The following is a 17406-nucleotide window of genomic DNA, read 5'->3' on the forward strand; positions in this document are numbered from 1 at the left end:
TCTGCGCAGGGAAAGCGGGACCAGTTGGAGAAGCAGCTACAATCTGTGATTTTTTACAGGCTGGGGTCTGGGCATCTTTCCTTCTAAAGTTGAAGAGCAGCTGTAGTCTATCCCAACTTGAAAGGCAGGTAGGGAATGCTGCAGTCAGAGCAGCTGCTTAGCTCTAAAGACACATCTGACTCAGGAACTGGGCGGGCTGGCTGGAAAACCTGGAGCGGATCTCCCATTTGGTCTTTTTTTATATATCCATTTATACATTTTTACATCCATTTATATCCCGCCCTTCTCCGAAGACTCAGGGCGGCTAACAATTTAAAGCACAAATCAATGTGCTTAGCAATAGCCTTCATTCTATGTATATGCCTGCTTATTAGGGCTTTCACCCCCCCACACACACAAGCAGCATTATTACAAAGTCAGCTTATTGCCCACAACAATCTGGGTCCTCATTTTACCTACCTCGGAAGGATGGAAGGCTGAGTCAACCTTGAGCCTGGTTGGATGCGAACCTGCACTAATTGCAGGCAGCTGGCGTTACTTAAGGCTCTGCGCAGGGAAAGCTTTAGAGTGAATTAGGAAAAGTGAAAAAGTGAATTAGGAAAATAGGGAATGGTTGCTGGAATTGGGTATGTGTAGTTTAACGAAGAGAAGGGTGAGGGGTGACATGATAGCAGTGATCCAATATCTCAGGGGCTGCCACAAAGAAGAGGGAGCCAAGCTATTCTCCAAAGCACCTGAAAGCAGGACAAGAAGCAATGGATGGAAACTAGTCAAGGAGAAAAGTAACCTAGAACTAAGGAGAAACTTCCTGACAGTTAGAACAATTAACCAGTGGAACAACCTGCCTCCAGAAGTGGTGAATGCTCCAACGCTGGAAGTTTTTAAGAAGAGACTGGACAGCTATTTGTCTGAAATGGTATAGGGTTTCCTGCCTTAGCAGGGGGTTGGACTAGATGACCTCCAAGGTCCCTTCCAACATTATTATTATTATTATTATTATTATTATTATTATTATTATTATTATTATTATATTATTATTATTATTATTATTATTAAGTTTAATCCACTTGCACTGTTTTATGTTTACATGTTTGATGACAAACAGCCTTATGTTTATAAGTGACAGTTTTCCTACTAAGTACCTGCATGTCATAAGCATTTGAATTAAAATTACCATATTAAAATCAAATCTGATGTTTTTTAATTTTTATTTGGTGTGCGTTGGAAGAGGGGTAGTCTTATACGGCGAGTATAGCCCAAACCCTATAATTTAACAGGAAATGTAAGGGGTCGTCTTATACGCCCAGTTGTCTTATACGCCGGAAAATACGGTACAAATACCAACACCTGGCTCCCTTGCAGTACTGTGCAATGAAGACAGCAAAGAAGAAAGAAAAGGTAATTATGCATTATATTACAAAAGTCTAATCAAAAAGTTATAACCCATGTTTTCTATTTATGGGTATCATAATTAACTGCTTATTTTTTATATTTTCAAGAAAAAAGAGTTACAGTTCTCTAATCTACAGAATATTATGCTCTTTTGCACTAGGGACCATCCTACTTAAGTATTGAACACTTCCTCCATTTAAGTTTAAATGAGCACTGGATTTTGAGTAGGCATCATCAGGCCCAGTAATACCACCATGATAATTAAATTACCATAGTTTTTAACTAAAAGTTTAGTTTCTGAACTAAAAAATTGAATGTTTCATTGTTTCCTTAGGGAAAAGAATATGACATGTAGTGTAGCCTTAAGCATGCTTAGTCAAAATAAGTTCTTCCAAGCTGAAGGAAGTTTAATTAAATATGCATTAGAAAGCAACTTTAAAAATAAATAGAACATTCATGTCTGGTGTTCCCAATGTCCTTTATGTATGTATGTAAACCTGTACATGCATGAATATAGACAGAAAAGAAACAGAAGGAAATTTTTCACCGATTCAACTTGTGTACACTGAAAATGTGTGTACTGTTTTAAATTTGGAGAATATATTCTGTGGATGATATTCTATCAAATTACATGTCAACCCTAAGATTAATTAATTGTTAATTAGTCATAAGGGAAAAAATAAATATAACTCTGTTCTAATCCAAATTGCCTCTCTGTATAGATGTTCTATAAAGAAGCACAGAGAAAGCATGCAGGGTATGGCTTTTGAGACTTCCTAATAATACCTAGATTATGGATTACATTACTGAGATAAAAGAGGAAGGGGCCTTAGAATGAAAGAAGCAACAACAGTCCTACACACTTCTTCCTTAGGGAAGCATTTGAGGATTTTTATGGATTTTTCCCCCCTGAAACTCCAATTAGGGTTTGAGCTATAAATTATTCCTTTTGTTAGGTTTTCCTATTTCCAATAAAGTTATATCCAATTTCTTTCCAATACTCTTTTGTGTTGAAATAACAGAGATACTACTTAATGAATACCCATATAATATTAAATTGACCTTCACTGTTATTTTTCACACATTTATCATTAAAATGTGATAATTTTTTATATTTACCGTCTTTCTCTTGCTTTGGTTTTCCACTTTATATATTATACTGCTGAACTTCAGATAATGTATTGACCAGACTGTTAGGGTTATTGATAATTATTGCATCCAATAATTATCAATAGTCCTAAAAAGTGCTGAATCCATTTTATGTTCATCTTATAGTAACTATATCTTAGGCTTTCCTCAGATACAAGGAATCTGGAATCTAGCCATTGTGGGTATTTTATTCTGTAATGACAATATTAACAGTTTTGCTGTTCTAATACAGTTGTCATAAGACTAACAGCTGACTGAAAAGTAACATCTTTTACTGAGTGTTTAGTACTGTTTTGACTATGATTCTGCTTTCACTTTCCATATCCTAAAATCAAGCTAAGCAACTGTTTTCAGCTGTTGCAAAGTTAAAGAAATTGGCTATATCCACTGAAATAGTATTTTGGGTTCCATTCTAATAATAAATGAGAGCCAGTTTGGTTAAAGCATTAGATTAGAGACCAGGAGACTGAGTTTTAGTTCAACTTTGTAATCTACTTAAAACTTAACCATGGTAACTGAAAAGAACATATTACAAATTTCATCTAGAACTAGATCCTTTGAAAACCAATCTATTTTTTAAATTCTGCTGCCTCTCCTTAAACTGTTTTCTTAGGAAATTTGATGCTGCCGGCATCAAGTTCCCTTCGTCCAGTGCGCTCCCACAGGGAGGGTCTTCTCAGGGTGCCACCGGTAAGAGATTGCCGGTGGCCGACACCCAGGGATAGGGCCTTCTCAGTGGGGGCGCCTGCCCTTTGGAACCAGCTGCCAGTGGAGCTGAGGACTGCCCCCGCCCTCCGTTCATTCCGCCAGGACCTGAAAACCTGGCTCTTTGAGCTCTCTGGCCCAGGCTGAGGATTAATCTTAATTTTAACTGGGGTTTTATTTATGCAGGGACAAATATAATTTTTTAAATTTGTTCTTAACTTTTGTATCTTGGTTTTTTTAATCACCCTGTAAACCGCCCTGAGTCCTTCGGGAAAGGGCGGTATATAAATGTAATAAAATAAATAAATAAAATAAATTTGAATTTATTTTAATATAAAAAACAAAGAACTGGGACACTCATCCGGTTCTGCTATTCCTTGCATGATTTTCCTTATTAAATTGCCATGTATTTAATGTTGAGAAATACATATCTGAAAGATAGCTATGTAGTTATACATTGCTTATTATACAATTTGTCTCTTACTTGGGATAGTAAATGTAACTGACATCCTAGTCCAAAAACAAAGAAAAAGCTTTCCTTTGTAATTAAATATGATTCTGCTGATAAAGAAAGGATCAAGGGTCTCAAACAAAGAACTCAAAAAGATGATTTTTCAGAATCTTAAATTACTGCTGACTTAAATGTTGGTACCAAGACAATTAATTGAATCTGAAAATAAATATCAGCTCCGTGCTTTAAATTACTTATATGCAAAAATTTAGTTGAGATTGCTAACATTCTTGACTTCACGTTCTTCATCAATGGAAACTTTTCTGCTATTTCCAAGACTTGCCTTGTTTATGATATATTACAGTAGTGGCCAAAATTGTGGAAACCTTTTGAGAAAAGTGTACAGTAGAAATGCCACGTTTGGTTAAGTTTCCACCAATTTTTCTTCTAATTTCTTTATAACGGTAGCCTTGTACACTTAATAATACTATTTTACATCAGTTTCTAGGCAGTCAGTCAACTCTTTGCACCATTACTTTAATTTTATTACATTTTACAAGCTCACTAAATGAAAGAAAAAAAAACCCAACCAACTTGATAGTGATCACATAACATATTGACAAATGTCCTCCACTCAGGTTCAATACATGACATCAATAACTGAATCCTACTGTGACCTGATTGGCTCCTTGCCAAAACAAGATGACACCCGATTGGCTCTCTAAACACTCTCAAAACAGCTACCTGATATCAACCTAAGCAAGTTGTGCTTCCTTTTTCTGGTTATTTGGCTATAACTTTTCATAGAATACACTACAGATAATTGAAACAAACTATGTTGCATTACACTCTTGATTAAATTATCTTTCCACTGATATATAATTTTATAGTACTACTCCAAAAAAGTGGTGTTATTAGCCATCAAACCTCAAAAATACACTTTTCCCAAAAGGTTTCCACAATTTTTGCCACTACTGCACAGTAATACAAATGGGAGATTACCATAGTATGGGTCACAGTTGCTGATGAAGCACCTGAAGTGATCACTGAACAAGGATACCTTCTTTCCCTACCAGTCACCACTTCAGCACACCACAATGCAAATTACAGACCCAAGGGCCATTCCAAATCAGGTTTAAACTCCCTTTCCTTGGGCAGGATTCCTGGTTTAGACTAGAAAAGATGCTTCCATTAACACATTTCCAACTTACTTTTTAAAAATCAATTACACAACTATTTACATTTTATATGACTCTTAAGAATCTGTTTCCCAAATACAAGAGAGGAAAGAGAATGAATTGAATGTAATCACAACTACGTAGAGTTGGCTCCAAAAATAGCCACTAGCAGAGCCATGCTGAGAAAGTTGGGGGGGGGGAGGAGAATTGTGTTTCAGTTTAAAATTCATCTCAATCTAGTAGTTGTCGCTCAATTCCTGTCTATTAATAATCTATCACTGAGAATACTATTTCTAATAATCTCTTAACAGCTGTGGGTTCAAATCTCAAGTTCATTTTGAAAAGAGACAGAGGTTAACTCTGATTAATGCCCATTATCTTTTTCTGCCCATACAACCATTCAATCTTACCTAAAAACAAATGAACCAATTAAATCCACCCCAGAGTGTTGCAATGTGTTATCACCTCCCTGGTAACTAAGAGGGAGTAGGAGTTTGAATAGATGTGCTTTTAAAAAAAAACCTTGCTACTGAATATTAAATTGTAATGCAATCCATTTTTCCTCTTAGCAATAACTTCTAAAATTTCAGATGGCATCAAATGCTAAGTAGGTTCTCACATTCTCCATCTGTTCCTTTTACATAAAGCATTTATACAGAGGAAAGATAAGCTCTGACCATATAATTCCCACTGATAAAATGAATGACAATCTTTTGTAAAAGTTTTACAACAGTCAATTGATACATAATGTAAGTATCATATAATAAACAAAGAAATAAAAGAGCTATGCAGAGCCCGATCATATGTAGGAAATGAGAACAATTTTATTTGTTTTATTTGAAGAGAGAATCAAGCTATTATCCAAAGCACCTGAAGGCAGGAAAAGAAGCAACGGAAGAAAATTAACCAAAGAGAGAAGCAACCTAGAACAGGGGTAGGCAACCTCGGCTCTTTTATGACTCATGGACTGACTCAGGAATTCTGGGAGTTGAAGTCCATGAGTCATAAAAGAGCCGAGGTTGCCTACCCCTGACCTAGAACTAAGGAGAAATTTCCTGAGAGTTAGAACAATTAACCAGTGGAACAACCTGCCTCCAGAAGCTGTGAATGCTCCAACACTGGAAGTTTTTAAGAAGAGACTGGACAGCCATTTGTCTGAAATTGTATAGGGTTTCCTGCCTGAGCAGGGGATTGGACTAGATGACTTTTAAGGTCCGTTCCAAATTTTTAATGGTTGTTGTTGTTGTAGTACCAGTTTGGTTTAGTTGTTGGTTTAGGCAGCAGGCTATAAAGCAGGAGACTCTGAGTTCACATTTCACATTAGCTGTGAAAGCCAGCTGAGTAACCTTCAATCAATCATTCTCTATCGGCCCGATCCACCTCATACAGACCAGTTGTCAGTTTCATCAAATTGGTATGAATATCCTTTCTAAAGACAGTTACACTTCCAAGATTATTCTAATTGTCACTCAAACTCTGGAATTCCCAATTAACACCACAGGGCAAACCCACTGTGGTTGCAACGTCACTGGGAACTTTTACAGAACTTTGTAGAACTAGGTAATCATGTGTTTTAAATATATTCCAAATGTTCTTTGGATATTGTGTTGCTTGTTGTATGTCAGATACTACAAGTTTTACAATGCAATGTCAAAACTGAAGAATGGAATTTCTTGTATTATATATTCAAAACACAGCCATATCTGCAAATAAGTAACAACAATCCTATAACACTGTACTTGATTTCCATCCATTTATTTTGAGCGTGCCCAAGAGCTTTATGACCCTATGCATTTTTAACATTTATTATTTTATTTTATTTTTATTTTATTATTTATTTATTTTATTTTATTTTATTATTTTTTGTTTGTTTATTTAGCTAGCTAGCTAGCTTCCTGAAGTGCAAAAACTCAGGTGGTACTATTGACTTATTGAGGATAGCCAGTCTAGCATAGTGGTAAGGAGCTGGCCTATAAACCAGGAGACCATAAATTCTAATCCTGTCTTAGGGATGAAAGCTGGCTTGGTGACTTTGGGTTAGTCACTCTCTCTCAGCCCAAATCATCTCAGAGGGTTGTTGTCATGGGAAAAAATGGGAGGAAAGAAATGTTATGTTCACCACGAGTTACTTATAAAGTAATAAAGGCAGGATAAAGACTGAATAAATACTTCTTTTATCTTCAGATCATGAGGAGTATAATGCTCAGCAGTAAAAAAACAACAATGTTAAAAGAACAACCATCCAAAGAGATACAAAAAGGTTGTCATATAGGCAGATATTTTTCTAATAAATTATCTAAAGCAACAATAAAATTTGCTTTTATTTTGCCCTTGTATAAAGCGATTTTGAATGGCATATATTTTGGTAAACTATTTAGTGCTACACTTTTAGCACAAGACATTGAAAGTTGCACAAATGCATGTAGAATAGGATATTATAATACTATTTCACCAAAAATGTACATTTTTACTGGAATCTATTATCTCTCTGAGTTAAAACTATTAACAAAGTATAAGAGTAAACATTTAATCACAAATGTATACATATTCATTTTATTTTCTTTCCAAAAGGTACACATCATCATTTGAAATTATTCATTTAAAACCTTTTGATCTCTTAAGCGTAAAATACACCAAATTCAGTCAATCCAACCTAGAATCAAGGTTTAGGAAAGTGGATTTGGAGATGCAGCTACACCTAGTGATCAGCAGTACATCACAGCAAACAAAATCTTGTCCCTGATTTCATTCCTTTGACATACAAACTTAGATAAGAAAAGCACACGTAAAAGGAAATTGGGAAGAAAACAAAATTTACAAATAATACTCAGAATAATAATTTGGCATTATTTACTAAAACAAACCTGTATCGAGAAACTGCTATAGAATTAAATAGTACACACTGAAAAGTTGTATAATGTATTCTTTATTGTTTTTGTATCATTTGTGGGCAAAGGATTAATTATTAATAGTTATATACAGAAGGAGGGACGCGGTGGCTCAGTGGGTTAGGACGCTGAGCTTGTCGATCAGAAGGTCGGCAGTTTGGCGGGTCAAATCCCGAGTGCCGCGTAACAGAGTGAGCTCCTGTTACTCGTCCCAGCTTCTGCCAACCTAGCAGTTCGAAAGCACGTAAAAATGCAAGTAGAAAAATAGGGACCACTACGGTGGGAAGGTAACAGCGTTCCGTGCGCCTTTGGCGTCTAGTCATGCCGGCCACATGACCATGGAGACGTCCTCGGACAAGCGCTGGCTCTTCGGCTTTGAAACGGAGATGAGCACCGGCCCCTAGAGTCGGAAACGACTAGCACACATGTGCGGGGGAACCTTTACCTTTACCTATATACAGAAGAGTAGTAACGTTTAAGTCATTTATAATTGTGCCAGAAATCCATTGATAATTTAAATTTAAATAAATAAAGGTCAAAAATAACTTATTTAGGTCTACTGAAATTTGTCCAGGAAGATTGTACCTGTTCTTATTTTATGTTTTGCTGTTTTCATTCAGTCCCTGAGCTACCTAAAGTACTTTGACATGTGACACTCCTTTAAGAAACTCCAGCTTTCCACAATGTGACAATCTCCAGATGTGTTTGGTCTGCATCTTCCACAATTCCCAGTGAGCATGGCTCCGGTGATGCCAGAAATTGCCATTCCAATAAATCTGAAGTGTACAAAGTTCTGAAGATTGCTTAAGTTCAACTTAAGTTTGTAGAATCTATAAGTACTTAGTTAACATTTTTGAGCTTATTTTTTTTAATATAGCCTTTTAAATGGAAGTAATCTGGCTACAAGAATGATAGAATAGGTTAATTAAATATTTTTTTAATATTAAACTAATGGGCTATACAGAGATATGGCCAAATCAAAGCATGCTGAATACTGATCAAGAATGCAACAGTTTCTTTCAAGGAGCTGCTTGAAGGTCAGTTATTTTGGCAAGTTTGTTAATTTATTGCAGTTCAGTTCCCAATGGGAAAGTCATCTGTACACACATAGCAAGTGGCTGGAACATTTTCTCAGACAAACAATACATGGGGTATTTTGTATTCTCACTATTCTCAATTATTACAGGATTCTAGAAGCAGAGATACAAATATGTACACGTTCTATAACTATGTAGTAAACTCAAGACTTTTCAGTTGTCATTCTAAAAGATGGCATCAAGAGTTAATGCTTTAAAAGAATAAATATTTGTCTGTAATTTTTCTTACAGAATCTGATAGCTAAACTGTGAGATCAAAGATGCATTATAGGAATTCTTCAGTGTAATTACATCCTTGTAACAGGCTGAAGGGTGTATTTTTCTCTTCTATATTATAACAACAGTGCCATTTTAATCAGTGACTGAACAGAAAACTTTATTTTTTTTAATAAGTAATACAAGACAAGGTTGATATAGTTTCAGCATTAGCACCATCACCTAACAACTGTCATAGGCAAGAAACAAAGTACTAGGAAAACGAAAAGTGTGTTGAAACCCATACCCCTGGAATTCTACATCTAAGGCAAAAGTTAAAACAGTGAGAAAGTTCCTATGGCTGCATAAGGTAAAGGTAAAGGTTCCCCCGCACATGAGTGCTAGTCGTTTCCGACTCTAGGGGCCGGTGCTTATCTCCGTTTCAAAGCCGAAGAGCCAGCGCTTGTCCGAGGACGTCTCCATGGTCATGTGGCTGGCATGACTAGACGCCAAAGGCGCACGGAACGCTGTTACCTTCCCACCGTGGTGGTCCCTATTTTTCTACTTGCATTTTTACGTGCTTTCGAACTGCTAGGTTGGCAGAAGCTGGGACGAGTAACAGGTGCTCACTCTGTTACGCGGCACTCGGGATTCGACCCGCCAAACTGCCGACCATCTGATCGACAAGCTCAGTGTCCTAACCCACTGAGCCACCGCGTCCCTTATGGCTGCATAAAAATAAAGGTAAACTTGTATTTGTCTTTATTAGTTCCTTGCAGCAACATAATGTCCACAAAGGACTTTGGATCTGGATCTTAGTTCTTTACACCACTTAGAAACAATCAGAAAAGAAACTGATGGAAGTATGTTGCACACCTATGCGGACCATGGCAAATCTTACGTCATGGATGAAATGTCATATTATTCTAAATTGTAAGGCATGTGATCCAACTTTCCTCTAGGATCTCAAGGCAGTTTTTATGATTATCTCTTTTCATGCTGTCCCATAACAAGAGGGACAGTTGGGCTGAGAGAGAATGATTGGTCCAAAGTCATCCAGTAAAGTTTACTGTCAGAATCCATTTATATCACATTCATAAATGTATGTTTAAAACATTATCCCCCCCATGGATTCTGCCATCTCCTGAGGAAGGAGGAGCGCATGTGGATTCAGCCTGCCTTAGGTTATTTCAAAGACCAAGGGAAACCTTTTGAACTGGGGGAACAAAAGGGAGGGTTAGAGAAGAAGGCATCTGGCCTGTGTATTCATTTAAATCTGTAGAGGAAGAAGGCAATAACCATAAAGATTTGAAGTTCCTTTTTTTCCCAAGTAAGAAATGACATGAAGTAAAATGATGGGGGCTGACCAAATGGGGTTGAGGGAAGGGGGGGTTGAACCGGGAACCCTTTATAAAGTTTCAATTTGTAAAATAATACTAAGTCCTGTCTTGTATTTCCACAACCAAGCATGTCCTAGTAAAAATTCCTTTTGGACTAGAACTGACTCCAAGAGTTTTTGTTTTCCTAAGTCATGGATTGGGGTGGGTCCTGACATTTACATGGATTGAATGGACTTGTACTAGGGTCTTCCAGGTTCTAGCTATCCCTTAACTATTATAGTACTCTATAGTTATGGGATAATCATTGGTCTACATGCTTTCCTGTGAGGTCACTTGACCAATCCAATACGACAGTTAAATTATTAGCCAAACATAGAGAAATACATTTCCATGTACAGATGCATAGCAGATACAGACAATAATTTTCTCAACACAGATTAAGCTGAAGGTAATATAAATCACTTAGATCACACCCTCAATATATTAGTCCAAATCTCTTATAGTGCCCAGGGCCTTTGTTACATTTAAATAAGAGTCCATATGCTTCAACCCAAATACACACACACAGAAGGCCAGCACTATTTAATAAAAATGTCCAACATACAGAAACATACTTCACTGGAAATAAATATTCCCTAAAATGCTGGTACAGATGGCATTATTTTGGTTATCTGCCATTTTACAGATGTGTCCATAGAGCTTTTATGACATAATTCTGCCATTTTTGATCCAATGAAACTTCTGAATTTGACAATCAAGTTAACTTACATTTAAACAAAATGTAGGACTGCAGGATCAGAATTTTTATACACAACAATGTACTCCATTTACCAACAAATTATGGGTTACATCAATAAAATATTTTTAATAACTACAGCTTCGCTGTTGCAAGGATTTATTCAACAATATTATAATATTGCTCTTAATTTTAATGTATTTACATAAGCTATTAACACTACCAGTATGACTTTCAAATGCTTATTTATTTTTTTCAATCACGACTTCTTTACAGATATTGCTTTGTAATGTAGTAGATTTCACTCTACCTTTCAATTTAAAACAAATAACAGAAAGAAATGAATATGCCTTGTAAGAAATTAAAGGCACTACATAAAATTAATTAAGGATTTAAACTGTTTCCTCATTACGTTTTTTTTACCTTTCACATTATTTCAAACATATTAGTAGAAGCCCATAAATACATCATTAAACAGAAATAAAAATCCAGTTCTGATGCTGTGGCAGCAAACAGAGAAAAAATTCATTCTGACAGCACAATTAGAATGTGAACATGCTATTCTAGCTCTTTTGAATAAATGGTTTCAGGACTGAAGCGTTAGTTGTTTGCCACTCCTAAAGTAATTGTGCAGTCAAAAAACAGACTTTTCTGCTTCTAGGACAAGCAAAATTTATAACAAGAAGCACCAAGTTTCTAAATACTGTCTCATAGGTAGATATTTTTAAAAGTCTTTTATATATCTGATTTTCAAATTCCATCGCATTTTTCTTGATATTCCATGATTGGGAAAGATCATCACAAGACTCTCTTCAGCTCTTCAAAATATTTTTTCTTTGGGACATAGGTAACCTATCCAGTAAACAGACTACAAAACTGCAGCCTAGAAATAATATTCAATTTTCAGCAATTATTCAATAGCCATTTTTCAATAATTAATATAAAATAAGATTGCATAAAGTTATACAAACTTATTTGGACAGGTTAGCTGATTAACTATATTGAAATTCCATGGGTGTCTCATACAAAGAAAAAAAACTCCCTTTTCAGATGAAAATGTAAACATTTTTCGATAATCTGAAAGCATTATTAGCTTTTACAAAATCTTGATCTTGCAATCAATTCTCATTACCATCTTAAATATCAGGGGCTTGAATACCAAATTTGTCAATGAGTAATTTCACAGAAAAACTCAATACTTTTATTGTTGACCTGTTTTTCAAGAATTGCTTCAAAGTTTAGAAACAGAAACTTTAAAGCAGTCTTTTTACCATATCACTTTTTTCCCTGAACACAATTTCCCTTCAAAAGTCATACTATAAAGATTAATGGATATAATGAAAATTCTATTTAAGATTCAATATACAGTATTAAAAAAGAAAATTAAGTTTTTAAATCCCATTTCTGATTTTAAAGATTTGTAACTTGAATAAACAAATGATACTTTCAGCGGGATATAATTAGCTACGTCTTGTGTAGTTCTCCCTAAAATTCAACATTCTACTTATTTCTTTTGATGGTCGAATATTACCACAGAAGATTTAATTCTGCAATGAATGTATTTATACAAAAAATTATTCTATTACCGTTTCATCTTCCAGTAAGTTAGAACAAACAGTCAATGGTAACATATGTAGTATCTTCTCTTTCTAGATAGATTGATCCATATAGTTGTAAGAACAACCAACTTAGCATAGAACTGTCCACTTCCAACAAATGTTAACTGGTTCAAAAGTCATTAACTTACAAAAATATCTGTATTCTCACTTCATGAAAATCAGTTTATACCACATCAAACACTATAGAGATGTACTAAAACAGTATTGTTATTAAAGTAAGGACATCAGTATTATTGGTTGGCACTTGCACATAACTCTGAACATCCAACAGAAATAATTTTTCTCAACAGTTTTGACAGAACATCAAGAAAATTATATAGCTAGGCAGTGAGGTTTAGCTATATCTGAATAACGCAAGAGCTAATTAAAGCACGGATTTGAAGATTTCCAGTAATAGAAACACTGAGCATAATTCACAGCTATGCATAAGAAGAGAGGAAACCAGGGGGAGCTTTTCCTCAATGCTGTGTTTCTCACAGAGGCAAACTCTGGATCACCTTTTTGCACCTATGAACCTCCTGAATTAAGAGCAGTGGGAGAAGAGAATTTTGAGGAACCACACAGATTTGCCTTTTCTGAGCTTTAACTAGAACATTCTCATTAACCTAGACTATTTCAACAGAAATAAGTGTGGATTTTTAAAACCCAAAATTCAGTTACACAAAGACCAAGTTAGTGCACTCTGCAATAGAGGCAAGCAAAGTCCTAGTCCTAGTCCTACTTCTGCTCCTGATCAAAGAACACACAACCCGGAACCCAGATGTCTTCAATTTCGACCATAGGTTTTTACAGTTCAAGCTTTGTGTGGAAAGCAAAACAGTCTGAAGTTACTCATTCCTTCCAGCTATGTCTTGTTTCCGCAACCCAGTTACAGGCCAAAATTAGGAGGATGTGCACTACAAACATATACACATGTCATTTAACCTTGTTGTTTTGCTTTACATAATGGAGGAGACCCAGGACAGAGAAGAAAGGCAGAGCAGAAAGGTTTGCCAAAATAAGAAGCTGCCAGGTTGATTTATTTCATTTACAAGAAAAGTTATGCCTTGATGAATATTGCTGTCACCAATTGGTAGATGTTAAATCCTGGAAGAAGCGAAGGGAAGGAAACAAAGCACCCATGCTGCTTCCCTTTTTGTTGTTGTTGTTGTCGGTGAGTTGTCACAAACGTCAACTTCTTGAGGAGCCAAATTTGCCTCCACAAACGGCCCCCCTATCAATTTCTAGAGGAGCCACATTTGCTTTCGATGCAGCTCCGGAGATGCATCCCTTTCTGCATCTCCAGCCATGTTATCAATCGCTGTCAAAGGGCTTGAACACAGTCCGGTGTCTGTGCAAGCTGGCCAGGTCCAGAGGGCGCCTAGATGCTTTTTTTTTTGAGCAGCGGAGCCTTTCCGCTCCACGGCCAGTCGCTCGGCAGAAGCCCACCGAGCCGAGCGTGCAAAAAATGGTAAACATCCATCTCCTCGCCAGCCCTGCCTGGACGGAGCGTCCCGAAAAGAGAAAGGAATTGGGAATTTGGTCAACCTCCCCGCCACCGCCCTCAAGCTGCTGGCCACCAGCCGAAAGTTTTTAAAGCTCTGGCTTTAAAGCCCGTCCCAAACCCTGGCCGAAGTCCCGATCTCCAGGCTGAGGAGGTTTCTCTCTTCGCCTCTCCAACGTGCCAGACTCGATCCAAGTCTCTCCCCCTTCCTTTTGCACTTTTGCACTAGGCAGCCAGACTAACTAACGGGTTCCCTCCCGCCGCGCCTGGAACTTCCCTGCTCGCTTCCAGGCGTCTCTCCCCTTCCCACCCCACCACCCCCACCGCCGGCTATTTTTTTTTCCCATGCTGGCAGCCGCTCCGGAGGTCACACCCCGACGTGGGGAAAATAATTTCCAGTTCCCGACGGTAGCCCACCCACGAGAGACTCCCCATCCACATCTTGCTCCAGGAGCGCAGGCTCCGTTTTTTAGCTCGCCCGAGGAAGGGGGAAGGGGGAAAGGCGATGGGTGTCTTTACCTGTGACCGTCTCCCCTCTGGTCGCCAGCAAAAGTCCAGCCAAAGTCAGGAGGCAAGTTTCAACTTTCCCCATATTTCCTTCCCTTGGAGAAAGACCTCTCTCCGGCCCTCCCAGCTCGGGGGAGAGGCTAGGAGAGGCGCCACAGCCGCCTCCGTGGCCCCTTCTGAACGGCGCCCGCCTTGCGCAGAGGGGGCTCTCCAAGAAGCCGCTCCGTTTACTCCTCGCCCCGCCAAGCAGTCCCGCCGGCGGCCAGGCAACTCCGCTCAGCCCGCGCTTCCTGTTGCGCCGCTCCAGCCCGGCAAGCCTTTCAGCCGAGCGCGCCGCGCCGCGCAGTCTTCGCAACCAACTCGCTTCTCGCTCTCGAGTCCCCGCACTGACTCGCGGTTCCCCCCAGGCAGGCAGGCGAGCGAGCAGGCAGCGGAGAGCAAGCGAGCTGCCAAGTCACGCCCAGCCGCCGACAGCGCCGCCTTCTCCCGCTAGAGGGCGAGTGGCGGCACAACAGAAGCAGCGCCCCCGGCAGCCGCCGGCCTGGCTGGCGACTCGGAAGACGCTGCTCTTTCTTTCTCCGCGGCGGAAGGAGCGAGCTACCGTAACGGGACGGGCCTGCTCGTCCAATGCCGCTCTCGCCCCCCCCCCCCCCCCAGAAGGGGTTCGGTGTGAGCAGCGGACCCGAGCAAGAAAACAGCGAGCGAAGGAAAACAAAAGGCGCTAAAACGGGAACTGCCCATAGAAATAGCAGGAAAGAAGGGAGTCCCGTGCCTAGAATAAACTATCCAAGTTTGTGTAATACGGCAGCGTAGCCGGACGGATCAGTCCTAGTCTTCCTATCTTAGAGACGAAACCTGAAATTATTTCCAAGACTTCGCTTTATGGACCTGGTGCAGCAACCTCATGTTTTCCGACACTTGAAAATGCAAACAAAACAATATTACTCGGCCCGCTTTAAAGCGGAGGGTGTTGACCCCATGAGACGGAAAATGGTGGGACGACCTCAATACAGAACTTGGAACAGCTGTGTTACTCTGGTTGTTGCAGGCCCTTTTGTGGCCTTTAAAAGGAAACGTTCCGTGTGCAAGCTCAGAATATATCTTAATATATTAAGGGGTTGGGCAGGGTTTTGGTTTTGTTTTTTTTTTGCAAATGAGCCACGAATTAGCTTCAGTCAGAGCAAGTCCATCTTAATTGGCCTATGCTTTTGCTTGATAAAGGGATTGTTGGAAGCAGCAGTTAGCCAACACCTACTTCGTCATTTACCAAAGATATTTCAGTCAAAATGCCAAAAGCTAAAGAGGCTGACCACAAACACTTCAGTTAAAGGTAGTGTTAGTTTAGCTGGCTGATTGTGGATTCGTAATTGGTAATTTTGTTAATAGGTCCAAACAGGAACTAAGAAAGGTAATGCTGCATTTTTCCTAGGGGGTAGTCAATTTCCCCCTCAAAGGTCCAAAATTAAAAAGTTCTTCCTTAGCATATTAAAAACACCCAGATGGCTAATTAAGCACACCCGTACTTATGGAATGCTAGCCTAAACTGCACATGTCAGATTAGAGATTATCAAAATGACAGAGTTGGAAGGCACCTTAGAGGTCTTCTAGTCCAACCCCCTGCTCAGGCAGGAAACCCTATACCAGGGGTGTCAAACTGCCAGCCCGCGGGCCAGATGCATCATAGCAAAACTGTGCCCACCCTATTGCTGGAATGGCAAAAATGTGGTACATCACAACACGTCATGTGACATTGTGAGTTTGACACCTGCCCTATACCATTTCAGGTAAATGGTTGTCCAATCTTTTCTTTAAAACATCACAATGTTTAGAGGCAAGTTATTTCATTAATTATTCTAACTCAGGAAATTTCTCCTTAGTTCTAGCTTGGTTCTCTTCTTAATTAGTTTCCATCCATTGCTTCTTTTCCTGCCTTCAGATGTTTTAGAGCAGGAGTGTCAAACTGCTGGCCCATGGGTGGGATGCGTCATGGCGAAACTGTGCACACTCCATTGCCGGCAATGGAAAAAAAGTTGAGATACATCGCAACACATCATGTGACATTGAGTGTTTTGACACACCTGTTTGAGATTAGCTTGACTCCCTCTTCTTTGTGACAGCCCCTTAGATATTGAAACACTGCTATCATGTCAGCCCTAGTCCTTTTTATTAAACTGGACATACCCAATTCTTCCAACATTCTTCATATGCTTTAGTCTCCAGTTTCCTAATCATCTTTGTTGCTCTTCTGTGTACTCTTTCTAGACTCTCAACATCTCTTGATGTGTACATGTGGTTTTATGATATAAAAACAACTTGTCTGACATTTATTTAAGCACTGATGATGTTTACCTAGTTTGGGTAATGAAATGTCTGCAAGGAAACAAGTTCAGAGAGCAACAAAGACCCCTAATTTATTTAAATTCAGTCATGAAATCATACACATTTGCAAAAGGGCTGTTCTTTAAGATTTGTGTGGACCGTGAAGAGGGTTCATGACATAACTGGAAAAAGTGTTGGCTCAGCTCCATGGAGAAGGTACTAGTAAGCCACTTCCAAAAATGTTCATGAAATCTGCATGAACTTCTTCATTAATCAACAATAGGCAGAGTTGACTTAATGAGCCATAACAACAGACTTCTGTATACGTGAACTATGGGAAATTAAAC

General features: G+C 38.7%; 1 protein-coding gene across 4 annotated transcripts in view; it reads right to left on the minus strand.

The window, feature by feature from the left end:
- The window catches only part of PTPRM (protein tyrosine phosphatase receptor type M), a 488223-nt gene extending 473116 nt beyond the window's left edge, over positions 1–15107 (minus strand). For all 4 annotated transcript variants that reach the window (XM_083358729.1, XM_083358728.1, XM_083358727.1 and 1 more), the window contains exon 1: positions 14753–15107. In XM_083358729.1, the coding sequence (XP_083214855.1) occupies positions 14753–14825 (73 nt within the window). In that variant the 5' untranslated portion in view covers positions 14826–15107. The remainder of the gene's footprint in view (positions 1–14752) is intronic.
- Between the last annotated feature and the right edge of the window lie 2299 nt (positions 15108–17406).

The sequence above is a fragment of the Vipera ursinii genome (assembly GCF_947247035.1).
Source record: "Vipera ursinii genome assembly, chromosome: 3".
NCBI lineage: Eukaryota > Metazoa > Chordata > Lepidosauria > Squamata > Viperidae > Vipera > Vipera ursinii.